This window comes from Pseudopipra pipra, chromosome 4 (genome assembly GCF_036250125.1).
Source record: "Pseudopipra pipra isolate bDixPip1 chromosome 4, bDixPip1.hap1, whole genome shotgun sequence".
Taxonomy (NCBI): Eukaryota; Metazoa; Chordata; class Aves; order Passeriformes; family Pipridae; genus Pseudopipra; species Pseudopipra pipra.
In genome coordinates, this window is record NC_087552.1 from 33243030 (window position 1) to 33258961 (window position 15932).

The 15932-nt window shown below is 35.9% G+C and overlaps 1 protein-coding gene across 4 annotated transcripts in view; it reads left to right on the forward strand.

The window, feature by feature from the left end:
* Positions 1-15932, forward strand: part of GLRB (glycine receptor beta) — a 49959-nt gene that overhangs the window by 17227 nt on the left and 16800 nt on the right. For 3 of the 4 annotated variants that reach the window (XM_064652325.1, XM_064652324.1, XM_064652326.1), the window contains exons 5-8: positions 3137-3366; positions 6727-6809; positions 9435-9575; positions 12930-13082. In XM_064652325.1, coding sequence (XP_064508395.1) covers positions 3137-3366; positions 6727-6809; positions 9435-9575; positions 12930-13082 — 607 coding nt within the window. The remainder of the gene's footprint in view (positions 1-3136; positions 3367-6726; positions 6810-9434; positions 9576-12929; positions 13083-15932) is intronic. The other variant, XM_064652327.1, reaches the window with a different exon arrangement.

Consider the following 15932-nt stretch of genomic DNA (forward strand, 5'->3'; position numbering starts at 1 on the left):
CAAGAATTCAATTTCCTTATTTTAATCTTAAAAATTAAATTTGCTGCTTTATCAAAAAAATATACTTTATCAAGAAAAAGCACTATTATTCTTCCTTTCTTTGTGTGACTGCAGTTTACGTAGAAAGTCTTTCATGATCTGCTGTGCACTCCATTTTGCAGAGATGTATAGGCAATGCGTGATTTCTGGCCTGAGGAGGTTTTCTGGCCACATGCCCACTATTTAGTAGGCTACATTTGAAATATTTCCTAGAATGCCTCCCCTTTCAACCTTCCTGAAAACAATTTGCCTTCTGTTGGAGTTACATGGGAAAACAAAGCCCTGTAGAATACTTCTGTGTTTCTTTCTACCTGACAGGTCTCCCAGCTCTAATGCTGATGAATATCTCTCCCACCCTCTGCTCCTAGTTTCAGGCTTTTAGTTCCTATTTTGCTCTCCTTTATTATAAAATGCCAATCACACTGCAATATTCAAAAAATGTTTGTACAATATACTGCAGGAAGACCAGTTGCTTCATACAGACTGCTTCTTCAAGCCCCTGTTGAATCTAATCATAGTGCACTTACTGAATCTTAAAGTCCATGGTGCAAATTTGAGACAACTGGTTGCAGACTTCTTTCAAAATGGGTGTATATCAGATTGTAGTCTACACTGCTGCCAGATGCTGTAGTAGTTCATATTCTTGTAAGAAGCAGCCCTTCTGCACATTGTTGTCTGGTTAGCCACAGTTTTTTACCGTGACATCTCTTTGCTTCCTTCTACATTTTCTGTATTGCCTCGAGTATGTGGTGGCCTTCCTCTCCAAGTACCCCTCTCACGAGTCTCTAATCTAGGCCTGAAGCTACCTATTTTAGATTAATGGGATTTTTCTTCAACTGAGTTAAATGGGAACAGAATCAAGTTCTTGAAATGTCACAACATCCCATTGTTTGGTCTATTTAAAGTCATTTGTAATAGAGCAAGAAAGGAAATAAACTACTATCTTTGTAATAGAGCAAGAAGGGAAATAAACTACTATCTGCCTGATCTTACTTCCAATTCTTATTTTGCCAGTGCAGTCTGCTTTTCAGTGATGTAAACAACTCCTTCTACTGAATGGATAAGCTGAAGGCAAGTGTTGGACACTGCTTGTCATTTGCCTATGGCTTTGAGAAGGCATCTTATTTTGTTAAAATTAGGGTAATGCACTTGTTTATGGGGAAGTTGACTTTCGTGCAACAGTGTAATGCTTGTGAGCATGAATGATATGCAGTATTTCTATTATATGATTTAGAGTAATTTTTTTCACTGAGACAAGAAGTGCATATGGAATGGGAACTTCAGCAAGAAGCAAGTAAAGTAAATTTTCAATTATATACATATAATTGAAAAGATGCTTTCTGAGATAATGACCTGAATTCCCTCTGGTTCTAAAGCTTCTCTGTGAGAACCTTCCAATACACAGTCACTTCATATTAACTATTATTTTTTGTTTCTTCTTTGCTTTGGAAAGACAATATAGGTCTTTGTATAAATAACAGTCAGACTACGTGTATTTTTTCCAAAAGAGACTACCAACAAGTAACAAGTACTTGGTTTTGATGTTCTGCTTTTTCTTACAATGCAGTAAGGAAGATTATTACACAGTATAGTGTAATAAAGAAATGTTTAGACTGATTTGACTGGTGGACTGGACATGGAAAAATGAGCACTGTATTTTAATTTACAGCTTAAATCAACAGGCTAAATTATTCTGCATGAGGTCTTAGCCAAGTGAACTCCTTCCTGTTGAAGCATGACAGTCTTGACATGGCACCTGCTTTGGAATGTAAATGCAGTAAATGCAACAGAATACTTCATGTTGTATCAACAGTAACAAAAAAAGTATAATAGGGGATTAACATGTAAAATAAACAACTTCATAAAATTAGTTTGTATGCAGAATACTTTCACAAACCAAAAATACTTTGAGAACCTTCACTCACAGATTTCTAGCATTTCCCTATAATTGTACAGCAGTAACAGTATTTTCATTACTGGAGGAGGCTTTGTACGTAATAAACAGTTATGCAAAAACAAAGCACACTGTAGAAAGAAGTAGGAAGACTGGAGATAGAATTTATCTTACATTTAGAATTTTGGTTTATTTGGTTGGGTTTTTTAACTTTATTTCAACAATACCCTTATTCTTTTTCTATATGTGATCTGCCTAGTTTACATATACTTGAAAAAAGAGGCACTGACTTAAATGTAAGTGTAAAAAGCAAGAAGACTTAGGGATAAGACTGAAGAATCATGACTGACATGCTGGGTCATATTTTTCCTTTGGATTCACACAGCTTTCACTAAGAACAGAATGCATGCAGGGTATCATTTTGCCTTGAAACACATACTACTCCAATTCCCGAAAGCAAAATTAGGTTCTCATTGAGCATGGCTCTACTACTGTCCATCCTTCAGCAAGAGTCCTGCTGAATCCAGAAGGAGGTTTCCTCTGTAAAGCCTTGATTTTTTTTCTCTTCGAGACTGATTCTGTTTCTCCTTTCATAGCTGCTACCTCACTACTTATGTTGCAAGAGGGCATCAGTTTTCCTGTTACCAAAATAGCTCCAGATCACTGTTAGAAGGTCTGAGGCTGTATTCTGGGTGTGTAGTGTAAAATCTGCTATCTACCTGGTCTCTTTTCTGCTTTTATAGTGTGATATTTTGCCATCAGTGCGATACTTAACCAAATGGAGAATAAACTGGAATTGGCACTCACAGGATATCCTGATAGAAGTGATATTCTGTGCTTACTGCCTGCAGCCATTTAGTATAGGCAAGCTATGGCCTCTCCCTGCCCTGCTGCATGCTTCTCTATGCCTAAGTAACAGGTGGCCACTATCGAGGGGATGCAAAAATTGTTCCAGGGGGACCAATTCGGTCCTTTACTTAAAGAAAGTTGCTATATTCAGAGCATGAGTGAGACATAATCTACCTATTTGTAGTGAAGTCTATTAAATGTAACACTTATTAATATCATTTGAATAGTGATTACTGTCTTTGTGATAGAAAAAATCAGGGCATAAATTGTTTTCCTGATAGAATGATATTCTTTCTCTGTGGTTTTTTTTCTAGAATTTTGGCTAGTCTAATATTTATTTATTCTTCCCATCAGGATTACAGAGTCAACATCTTTCTAAGACAGAAGTGGAATGACCCCAGACTCAAACTGCCCAATGACTGGAGAGGCTCAGATACACTGACGGTGGACCCAACTATGTTCAAGTGTCTTTGGAAGCCAGACTTATTCTTTGCAAATGAAAAAAATGCTAACTTCCATGATGTCACACAAGAAAATATCCTTCTTTTTATATTTCGGGATGGAGATGTCCTAGTCAGCATGAGGTATTTTATTTACATATTTCTACTATTTTTTAAAATGACTTTATATGAAATGTGTGTGCTTATTAGACTTAGTAACATAATATGACTTATGACTAATACTGAAATTTATATGAAAGTTTGTAAACAATGTTACAATAAATTAAATATGTGTAAAGAAATCAGATCAAGATATTTTAAAGCATATCAGTTGATAGCACTGCAGGTGCAAGAAATTCAAAGTATGTGTACTTTTGCATGTCATGTTGAGCTAACACCAAGTAAAACTAACATTATTGGAATCACAATTTAAACCCCTTTGATAATTGCTTAGGTTCCTAGATGCATAATGAAGTGGATAAAATATCTGAAAAAAAGCCTTCCGCTGAAGAATATATTTTGCACACCACTTGAATTTCTGCATCAACTAAAGCAAATGATGATTACATACTAAAGATATAGGGAAAGGCAAAAATTACAAAAGTTGTGAATATAAATGTTTTGTAAAAGTACTGTGAAATAATACTGATCAATTTCTATGCCTGAACGAATATCGAGGTTTTTTGGAAGATCCCAATTTCATTGCAATTAACATGTACTTTTTTGTGGTTTGAGTTGGTTTATCAAAGGTATACACAGTGCCACAAAGATAGTCATCCACTGAAACCAGCAAATTGATTGATTAAAAAGGGTGTCATAGTGAATTACAGAACTGGAGAGTTTAGAGAACCAATGGTTTGTAGAGATCAGGCTCAATTTTCTAACAGCAAATGAATTTTCTTCTTGTGTGAACTGGAACATATTGCCCTGATAGGGATAAAAATGATTATCTGAATATACCACAACTTTAAGAAGGAACTACTTCAGAAGTTAGGGCCACATGAGCTATTTCTTCATGTAGTAGAAATGGATAGAAAAAGAAAGCAACAAGATGGGAGAGTCTGTGTTCTTTCTTGCCCATTTCAAATCAGGATGAGAAAAGTCTCAAGACTATTGCTGACAGTGATCAGAAAAGAAAATACATTGGGCAATCAAAGCATTTCATTTGGCTTGCTCTGAAAGTCCTGGTTTTGATTTCAGTTCCTTCTGTAACAGGTTTTGAAGTGTGTAGAAATTAATATTTCGAAGTAGAAAATCACTTTCAACTATGAAAGAATCTTCTTATTTGAAGCAGCAAATGTTAAATGAAACACTGAAGCCTTTTTCAAACGTTGCAGCTATTCAAAAATGAGCTCAATAGGCTAGGTTAATGATTAATGAATATTGAGTGAATACTAATGGAAGTGTTTCTGATGGAAAAATTATTCTCTGAAAACTGGCAAATAACAAAACCAAATTCAATAAGTTTGAAATTAATGTCATCCTCTAAAATTACACTGTTTATTTTAATAACACACTATGTTCTTAGATGATACATATGCAGATAAGGATAATTTTCTGAGACCTTGTGCTTTGGCGGCATTTTTAAAATATATAATTTCTATGTCTTGTATTTTTAGTTTACATAGGTATTATCATGTATAAATTAAAGAATCTCCAGTTATCAAACTACTTGAATGACAAAATGCATATGAGAGAAAGCTCTTGTGCAAATAGTTAAGAATTAGGAAACTGAAAACAGGAATAAACAGCTAGTGCTCACATCAGGGACAGTAAACAGCGGAGTCCCACAAAAAAAGTTTCATCTAGGTTTTGTGCCTTTCAACATAAATCATCTGGAAAACTGTGAATTTCCAAGTGCTTTTGATGATACCAAAATATACAGAACAGTAAAGGTAAGAGACAACGTAAGAACCACAAATTAATCAAATGACCAGGCAACAAAGCATGAGATGAAATTCAAAGTAAATAACTGAAAATTATGCTTGAGGAAAAAAATTATTGTAACATCACATAAAACCTGATTGTTTTTGAGGTGGTTATCAGCTAAGAAAATTATCTATGAGTAGTAACAGCTGATTGTACGAAAATGTCAGCTTATAGCTCAGTACTGTTTGAGAAAGTGATTTAAATTCTAGGAAGTATTAGGGATGAAAGAGAATATTATGCCACTTCATAAATGACTGCTACACTTGGATCATGAATACAAAGTGCAATTCTGGTCTTCCCACTGGGAAGAAAGGAGGCAAGGATGGTCGAAGGCACGGAACAGCTGAGCAAAGCAGAACTTTTCACGCTGGAAAGAACGAGATAATTGAGGTGGTGACATAGAGATCTCTAAATCACAAAAGGCACAGAGAGAATGGATGGACATTGATTTTTTTGCCTTCTTTTCCAGTAAAAGACCTATGAGACAGACTCAGGATATATATAAGGAGATTATTAGAGTGTGTGCAGCTAAGCTATGATGTTCTTTGCTGCAAGATGCTGTGCATGTTAAAGGTTACATAGTGTCATCCTTTAACTCCGGCTGATAATTAAGTACTACATAGGTGCTTGCTCACTTCCCCCTTGCCCCAGGCCCTGGTGGGATGGAGAGGAGAAGCAGGAAAAGAAAGCCCGTAAAAGTCTTGAGTTGAGAACAGTTTAACAATTGAAGCAAAGTAAAACAAAATAATAGATGTCATAATGCTAATATTAATCATAATAAAAAGGAGAGGGAGAGAGAGACATAAAACCCAAGAGAAACAAGTGATGCAGAATACAATTGCTCAACACCTGCTGACCATCCCTTCCCTGCTGCCTCCCATCTTCTTGTGCACCTGCTCACTGGCAGAGCATGGAAACTGAAAAGTCCTTGATTTAGGGTAAGCACTACTGAGCAACAACCAAAACATCAATGTGTTATCCACATTATTCTCATACTGAATCCAAAACACAGCACTGTGCCAGCTGCTAGGAAGAAAATTAACTCTGTCCCAGCCAAAACCAGGATACAGATTCCAGAAAGCAACCAGAATCAAAATAGCTTCTTGGAGACAAAAAAATCCGTCAAGGTCCCTTAAATACTGAAGCATCACTTCTGGTTTAGGGAGTCCTTGAGATGCAATTTTTGGGATGTTGCTGAATATCTGGAAAAATAGCATTTCCAGATTGCCATGGTATCATATTCTTTTTTAGGAGTCTGACATTGGCCACTGCTGGAGACAGGACTCTGCTCTGTATGGACATTTGGTTAGGTTATTCTTATGACCTATATGTGTTTCATCTTGTATTAGTAATTTTCTAATTTGTGAACTATTATGTGTTTAAAGCCCTCTATAATTTTTTTCCCCTATTTTATACAAGAGATCTCCATTTCAAACTGCTAATTATAACTGTAAATGTTGTTTCTGCTATTTTAGAAGATGAAAATCAAATGCCTGTGATTTTTTCTTTCCTATGGCCATCTACTACTTACATGGCAGCTCACACTGTTATTAAATACCATTTCTGTATTTTCAGGTTGTCTATTACTCTGTCATGCCCTTTGGACTTGACCTTGTTTCCTATGGATACACAGCGCTGCAAGATGCAATTGGAAAGCTGTATGTAAATTATTCTGTACATAAAAACAGTTCTCTTCTAGGCATGCATGAGAATCAGACAAAAATTATCAGTTCTGTATTGTTCATGTCAGCATTTTTAATGAACTGTGAAACTGATACTAACTGGTTCCTACCAATGTACATTTCCCTATCAAAGATATTTCTTACAGTTATGGCACAGTGCACTCTTGGTTTTAGCTTTTGCTATCAACCATAATGACAATTGAGGAGTTTTATAAAAACATTTACAATAAACTTAGTCAAATGGAAACACATATCATTTGGAAAAAAGAATGGCTTCCTCAGGTAGTTTAAACTTCCACAACCTGTGCTGCTTTGGAGGTTGTTAGGACCCAATTTATCTCCTTGCATTGATGATGCGTGGTATTGCTTGAAACCCCTTTAATGTGGTAGCAAAGGAAAAGTATTTGATGCCAAAGCAGTGATATCATTTAGGGTGAAATGTTTTGAAAGTGGTTTCAAGATGTGTTGTGGCTGTAGTCAGGCATCTGTTCCTTACCAATCCTGCCCTGGTCTCCGGGTGATTTAGTCTTATGATGGGGCCTACAGGTCTCATCTCTGAAGGGCATCATGCAGACAAAATGTTTCTGAAACCCATCTTCTTTCTCGTGCCCCAAGTGCACAAGTGTTTGCTCAACTATAGCCTTTTTCCAACACTTCAATCCCTGGTGATCCCACTTTCATAGTAATTCTGTTTTCCTGAATAAGGATGAGTATGGAGCAGAGAGAAGGAAGGTGACTTGCTCCAGCATGTTCCTGCTGGAACACAAAAACTTGTTCAACTTTTACTCCACCAGCTCTGGTGGGAAAGGTGAGGTTAGGGAAAAGAAGTCACAAGTGAAGAAAGAGCAAGGTTAATCAAAACTGGGCAGGGTATCCCTGTGGGGACAATGGTAATAATAATGATAATGATATTAATAATAATAATATAATTGTATTAGAGTTTTCAATTTAGTTTTTGATTTCCAGCATTTATCTTTAGAATTGTAGTATGTCCACAGTAGTTTTGCTCGTCACTACATGTACATTAGCTGAAGTAAACTCTTATGGTAAATGGAAATTAGTTTGGGGTTAGACAGTAATATTAATAGAAGTTTGCTCAAGCTTTCTCAGTCCAGGTTGCTTCACAAGCATTTCAAGGAATAGTTATTCAAGAATGAACTAAAATTCATGCTATGTTGATTTATTCAAATTCAGCATGAATTTACTTCTTTAGAAAGACAGCAAGCTTTCTTCTACCTTTTAATTCAGTTGTCAAAAGTAAGAATGGTACCTACGACCTCCTGTCTGCCCCTCCAGTTCTTTCCCTTTTAGCATTTGGCAGTTTTATTCTTCTTAGGTTATTTTCAAATCAATGTTTTGTTTCTACTTGCTAGATTTCAAAATCAAAAAAGGCCATCAGTTTTTACTGAGCTGTTCTCATATCCACAGTTATGATCCCCAGTTCTACACATTCTCTATAGACACAAATTTCACTGTCCAGTAATTGTTATCATAAAGGATCTTGGCAGTTTTGTGATATGCTAAGTGTTGGAAGGGGATGAGACTGATTTTATGAATGAAGCATTAAAACAACTCATTTTTTTGATATTATCTTACTTTATGGAGCTTTGGGACATTTTGATTTTCATTAAATTGTTAGGAATCATAGACACACAATAGAAACCTTATGAACGGTTTCACTTTTTTAATTACAGCTGCTTTTAAAAAGTTAAAAAAAATAATCTAATGCCTCCAGGAAAAGAATGGCAGTTTAAACATTTTTAAGGGCTTTGAACTGCAAAAGGCTGCATTCCAACTCCATCTTTTTTATGTTTCCTCATCTCTGTTCCCACCTAACACACATTATCTCTGTTTGAATTAAGTTAATCTTTAATAAACAAAAGGTAGCAAAAAAATGGCATGTAAAATCATGGTTCTGATAATGCACATTTAATCAATATTGCTTTATGCTTGAATATTGTGAGTCTAACTTCCACTGCCTCTTGCTCAGTGGTGGTGTATATATCATGATTTAGACACTCAGAGGTGTGCTGAAGTCTGTCCATACTCAGGAGGTCGTGAAGGCACTGAACTGATTTCTGTACGACTACACATCTGCTCAAATTCCTGATCAAGTATTTCCTGAATGGAAATGCTTTCATGAGTCAGGGCTTTTAGTCGGAAAAAAAAAGCAGAGAGGCTGTTTTACACAAAAACCAAGATCCATCACAGTAATGGAGTTGTTAAATTCTTTTGAAGTTACTTGGATTCGTGAGTCCTGTTAAAATTCAGTACATTTTTCATGCTTTGTTGAAGTAGAGTATGAATTAATATGGAGGCTTGAAAGCTATGGAGAGTAGAGCTTTGCTTTCTTTGTTTGAACAGTACGAACTGTAACAAACACCTTTTCGTCAGCTGATAATGTAATGTTCCACCCATCAAATCCTAATTTAGGCCTATGTAAAAATTCAGCTTTGAATTATTTAATTTTTGTATTTATTTATTTGAACAGGAACTAGAAAGAAAAAGACTGAAAGGAATATGCATATGCTAGATTTTCTTGCAGAGTTGAGTCTCATTGAGGTGGTTTTTTAAACAATTATTATTATTTTGTTCTTGTAGTTGGTTACACAACTGATGACTTACGGTTTATCTGGCAGTCTGGAGATCCTGTACAGCTAGAGAAAATTGCTCTGCCTCAGTTTGATATTAAAAAGGAGGATATCGAATATGGTAACTGTACCAAGTATTACAAAGGCACAGGTAGGTAATCTAAGTGATTGCCTTCGTAAAACCCTTTTAAACTTCCTTCAATTACTGTTTATAATTAATGGTTAATATTCCAGTCCACGTCTTACATTTCATGGGATAAAATAGATTACTTTTAACTAATAGGTAGTTTATATAATGGTAACTTTCATATGTGATTACTACAAACTAATTCAAATATAGAGACATCTAAACTGAAGATGGGATTAAATGTTTGTTTTGGTTTTGTTTACATATCTTATCTCCTTATCAGCATTCTCTTCTTATAGTTCTATTACCTGATTATGCTGGTAAATGTCTAACCTTTCTGAAAGAGTGTTCACACAGAATCATGCCAGTTGCAGCAAAGTGGGTAAATTCTGATTTTCTGGTTCAAATTTTGTTCCATAAAAGGATAGTATTAGAGTGTAATTTCAAGTGCTTCACCCTGCAGGTTCTTCCTTTCTCTAAGTGTTCTGGAAAGTCTGTCATTATAGAAAGCTGCTTAAAATCCTCTGCCTGTATTTATTTAATCCCACAATTATTTTCTGAATGTGAGCACAGATTTATCCAATGGTTTCTGTACTCTGGCTTTTAATGATTTATCTTTTCTACTTTGATTCATTCCTGCTTATGATTATATCCAAATTACTGACATACTGTGGCAACCACAAAACTTTCTACAAGAATGGAAGTCAGCAGGTGTATTTTAGGCAGTACCCTTGCATCATATAAATAAATCTCCCATTAAAACTTAGTGAGGGGGACTGTGGTGCTGCAGCTTCTGAGGACCCTTTGCAAGTTTCTCGTTGACTATTCAGCTGAAGTGGAGAGTCTGTTACTTGTGATTGCTCCTGAGCCTGATTTCAACTCTGAAGAGATCTCAAGTAACCTTAGCAGATCTCAAATTTAAGAATTTAACTTGAAGAGATAATAAAAATTGAAGTGGAGTTTGTCTACAAACTGCAAAATGAGTGAGTTCGTAGCCTAACTACATAATTCAGCATCTCGGGTGATTTAACATTTGTAAATAATAAGAAATTAGCTCTCTTCAAGAAAATTCTACATTTGTGAAAGCACATCCAACAACTGGCAGTGATTGCATTCAAATCTAAGTCAGGATATGGTAGAAACTTACTTAGTAATGAGAAAATGTTTTTTTCTTAATTAAACAATGAATTTACTGAAAATAAATAGGCTATGAAGTAGTGAAAAATTAAGGAAATGGATCTTGCATTTCCTGAATGAAATCCATACAAATTAGATAATTGTAAAACTTGCATTCTATTTGAGGCAAAAAGAAAATACTCAAGATTGCTATCTTGTTGTTGAAGTTATCGTGATCATTTTGAGTTTTGCCCTAAATCTGAAATTAAATGTCTAAACAAAATTAGATATTTTAGATATTTTTAGGGACCTTAAAGAAAAAAATGTAAGAAAAATCCGTGGTGTTCTCTCAAGTTTTACCAACTTGTGACCACAAGTTAAAATGGCACTCTGCAAAATGCTCGCATTTTGTGTGTATGTGTATGTGCTTTGGAACATTAAAGAAAGAACATGAGAGAACCATCAGTTAAAAAATTAATTTTTTAAAGTTTTCACAACTCTTTTATTGCAAATTCTTTCTGTTAAGAATATCCATTTAATCTCATAATCAAAACTGGAATTAATACTTCAGTAATGTGAAAGGAATATTTAATATTTTAATACTCTGAAGTATTTTTAAAGGTGTTTTAAATACTCTATTTTTATTTACTTTAAATTCTTATGCTGAAGGTATTTTAAAAATACCTTCACATACAGAGTTAAAATTAATTTATCTATAGATTTTGCCAGATAATCAAGAGAAGTGTTGCATGAAGGAGCAAATTTTTAAAAATTATGGCTTATGTAGTAGGTTCCTGCCTATTGCAAAGAACTCAGTCTTTACTGCTTATTTTTGTCAACTGACATTTTATCATAACTAAGCTGAAAGAGGGTCACCAAATTTGGGGACATTTTGTGGCAATAAATTGAATATATATATTTGCAAATTGCCTGTTATTCATCAACTGTGTGACAGATTCAGAAAGGTCCTTGTGAGCTGAATGGTGAGGGCAATAGATACTGTACTCTCTCTGATGAAAGACTATTTAAATGAAGGCATATGGAATACATTTCCTACATAACACAAACAATGATTTTGAAGGTCATCCTTCATTTGAAAATAAAACATAAAAGTATCTGGAAACTATTCAGAAATTATAGAGGGATAACTTTTCAGCCAACAGATCACTGAAAATGATAGAATGGATGATAAAATACAGCACTGAGAAGACACTAGTCTTCTACACAAGGATGTTTTTCTTTAATGTTTTATTATTTTGTTGTTTTGGTGTTTGTATGCCTAAACAGCTCTTTTATGTCATTGTACAGCACTTACTTGACAAAATATGGAAGATAAATAGAGAACTTTTTGACAGATTCTAGCTTCTAAATTAGCTTTGCACCAACTGGATTGATACATATGGTCCAATCTGAATTTTGAAGTTGTTGTAATATAACATAGGAATGCTCTTTCTTTGTGATAGAGTAGTTTCTGAAGGTTGTTTTTTTTACAACACTGTTGTGTTTCTATTAATATTAAAATGCCAGTTCTGCTAATTGAGTGAAAATAAGAACAGAATTTATTTTCTGGCTATCAGATTTCTTGATACATTTGTTATCTCCAGCAAAACCTCTTGTACTACAACTTTATTTTTTATTGAATTATCTTAAACAGATATCTTCTGAAATATTTGTGTGCTTTAGATACTCATTTTAAAAGATTTTTTGCAGTATTCCTTGTTTGCAAAATTTACGGCTTTTCTAGAGCCTGTTTTAAAAAGTCTGTACCAATTTTAGAAGTCACCTATATCATCTTTCAGTACAGGGGAAATCTGATTAGAATCACATTCAGATCCCCTCTTTCCATTCTAAACTTTCTAGACTAATATTTCCAAATTCCACCTTTTGCACAAATTAATGCTAAGTAGGATTTTCAGGTGAGCTTAAGCTAGTAGGACTGCTAGACTCTGTGGTTTTTATCTGGATTGCATACTGCATCTTGAAGCCAGCATCAAGATGAGAGTCAGTTTGTCTTCCTGCTACTGATGTGCTTTGAGAAGATGGAGGGTTCCTTATAGAGCACAGATAATACTGCAGCCTGACCACACTTTGTAGTTATGTAGATCTGTGTTTTAAATTTTTTTTTCAAATTAAACTCTTTGAATTTATAAAGACAATTGAATAATTGAACTATTGCTCTTAAATAGAAAAAGGCCTGGAAGATATGAATCAGAGGTTCACTTGCAAAACACGTTAAACATTAATGCATTTATTTCTTTAAAGGTTATTACACTTGTGTAGAAGTAATCTTCACTTTAAGAAGACAAGTTGGATTTTACATGATGGGTGTTTATGCTCCTACACTGCTAATTGTTGTTCTATCCTGGCTGTCATTTTGGATCAATCCTGACGCAAGTGCTGCAAGAGTCCCGCTGGGTAACCTGTGTTTTCACATATGTCACAATCCGCTTTAACACCGTTCTGAGTTGCTTTGACTACATGACAGTGGACCCTGAAAGCAACTTCACTTCCATTATTTGCTCATCATTTTCACTGAAATCTCCTCATTCCTAGTCTTCTAAAATCCACCTCCACCTTAAGACTTCACTTGATAGTAGTTCCAGCATTTGTGTGACAAGCACACTGTGTCTGCTCCTCTCACCCTGGACAAATCTGATCTTATCTATGTACAGGTGATGCTGCAAACACTGTGGCAATATGCAGTTTATAGGAATTTGAATATTTGAATAATCGGTAGGAAAGCAGGATGATAAGGAAGGCTCTAAAAAGCTACCTCTTGGAACAGCTTTTCTGAAGATTAGTAGAAACATAATGATGTCTGGAACATAACTAGTGTTCTTGTTACCTGCTTGGCTTTATTTCATTAGAGACTCAGTTCATGAGAGTACTTCAACTGCATGTGGTCAGCACAACATAGTAGGCAGGCCCTTAATTTATTATGAAATAGTAGGACACAGAGTAACTAAAACCATTATTATCTTGGCTAATTGTATTGTACATGGAACTCCAGTTCTGAGGTGGCCAAACTTGCTGACCCCAGTGAAATGAGGAGCCAGGCTCTTCCATCTTGACTCTTCTATTTGGATTCCATTCCCCATGCTCTGGCCTCCCCGTGCTCCCCTTTTGCCTGGCACTCCCACCTGCCCAAGCCCATACTTTCCAAATCTTTGCCATGTCCCAGGAGGTTTAGTGCATCTGTTTTTGAGATCTCAGTGGTGCAGTTGCAGAATCCCTCCAGCTGCCTGTCTTCCTCAGAAACCTCTTACGCACACTGGAATCTCCACAACCCCACAGGACATGACTCCTGTGCAGCCTCGTGTGCATTGAATGTGTGCCGATGAGCTCTGGAGACCCTTGGACTCAGGACCTGCCACATCACTTTACCAATTTGTGTCTGTGATCTGCAGAGTCTTGCAGTAGTGGGGAACTGAAATCTCTGTGTTAGGAGTGAGCTGGAGCAGGAACAGAGTTTCTTATGTGGAAAAGCATCCACATACCCCCTGGCCTGAACTCCATTGCTCTCATCTCAGGTAATCTGCCATGACTCTTCTTCCAGTGATATGACAGAAAAACAGAGCTGCAAACCCCCCCAAAAATAAGAAGGGTGTGAAGGTCCTTGAATGTATTCAGAGGAGGACAATAAAGTGGTGAAAGGACTGGAAGGCGTGTCCATGAGGAGTGTCTAAGGACTCCGTGTTTGTTTAGTTTGGAGAGGAGTCTGTGGAGCAACCTCATTGCTCTCTACAGCTTCCTGAGGAGGGGAAGTGGAGAGTGAGGTGTTGGAATGTTCTTCCTGGTGTCCAGTGACAGGATGAGTGGGAATGGTTCAAATCTGCACCAGGGGAGGTTCAGACTGGATTACTGAGAAACAGTAAAGAACAGGCTTTCTTGAGAGGTGGTCAAGCCTGACCGGGTTTAAGGGTCATTTGGACAATGCCCTTAACACACTTTAGCTCTTGGTCAGCCCCTGAATTGGTCAGGCAGTTGGCCTGGGTGATCTTTGAAGGTCCCATCAAACTCAAATAGTCTGCTCTATTCTAAAATGTGGAGAACCATGGTTGGAGCTCTCCTTCTGGTTTGTGAGCCACAATTGGCTACTTTGCTGTAAATGAAGTAAACCACATTGTATTCAGTCTATCTTTTTTCTAGAGCTCTATTTCAGAATACAAAGAAGCTTTTTTTTCTTTTGACCTTCAAAAATGTTAATAGTTACTTGGAGAGGAGTCTCAATCTGTTTTTAGTTTCATGGCAATCTTTTAGTTTCATACAATCTTTTAGCTTGAAAAGTCGCAAGGATGTATTCCATAATGTGAAACATTAAGAGAGCATTTTAAGAGAAGAATAATGGGGAAAATGTGTAAGATGCATTAAATTAAAAAGAATGAAACAGGAACTGGAAATATTTTTCACATAGGAAATTCAAATACGATTGAAACCAAGCTGTATTGCCACTTCTGTGATGCCATGCTTCACATAGCAAACCAGACAGGCTTATTAATTACATAGGAGATTTATAAGAGTCTTAGCGCTGATTCATGTCACACAGATGTCTTTGTGACTAAATATGCTTGCTTATTTATTTTTTATTTGTTTCATTCATTGTAAGTGTTTATTGGCTCCTTTTATGTATTAGCATTTCTGAAATACTTCATTTTTAACAATACTATTGGCCTAGTTATGTGACTTTTCCTGAATCCCCAGAGAAGCAAAAAACCCTCTAAATCTGACCATTCTTTAGCTGAGTCAGTATTTAGTAATGAAGGTTATTAATACTTTCACTGGGGTAAGATTTATGTTTCTCCAGCATTCAGGAGAGCAACAAACTAACTCTTCTAGCTACATCCTTGAAGATAGTTGACCTTGAAATATGGCAAGATTAAGATTTGTGTGTCAAATGAATGATATCTAGCCCAAAAAAATTGTTACCAATGGCTAGATACAGATATCATCATGTGAGAAGCTACTTCAGATTTACCTACTAATATCTTAATGCAGTCATCCCTAGAATTAAGTGCTGTGGGCTACTGCTCCCCATGGCAAGGCATCTCAGAAGTTTCCAGGTGATTTAGGAGTACAAAACACATGGCAAGCCAGTAAGCAGAATTATGTTTTTATAGACTGATTGTTGTTCTGGGAAGAGGATTTATGTTTGTTTGAAAAAAAAAAAAAGCCTATATCTGTGTAAGAACTAACTAAATTGCAAGCCCTATTTATACCTGTTTCATTTCACCCAACTAAATCATCTGGTGGTAGAGAAATCCACAA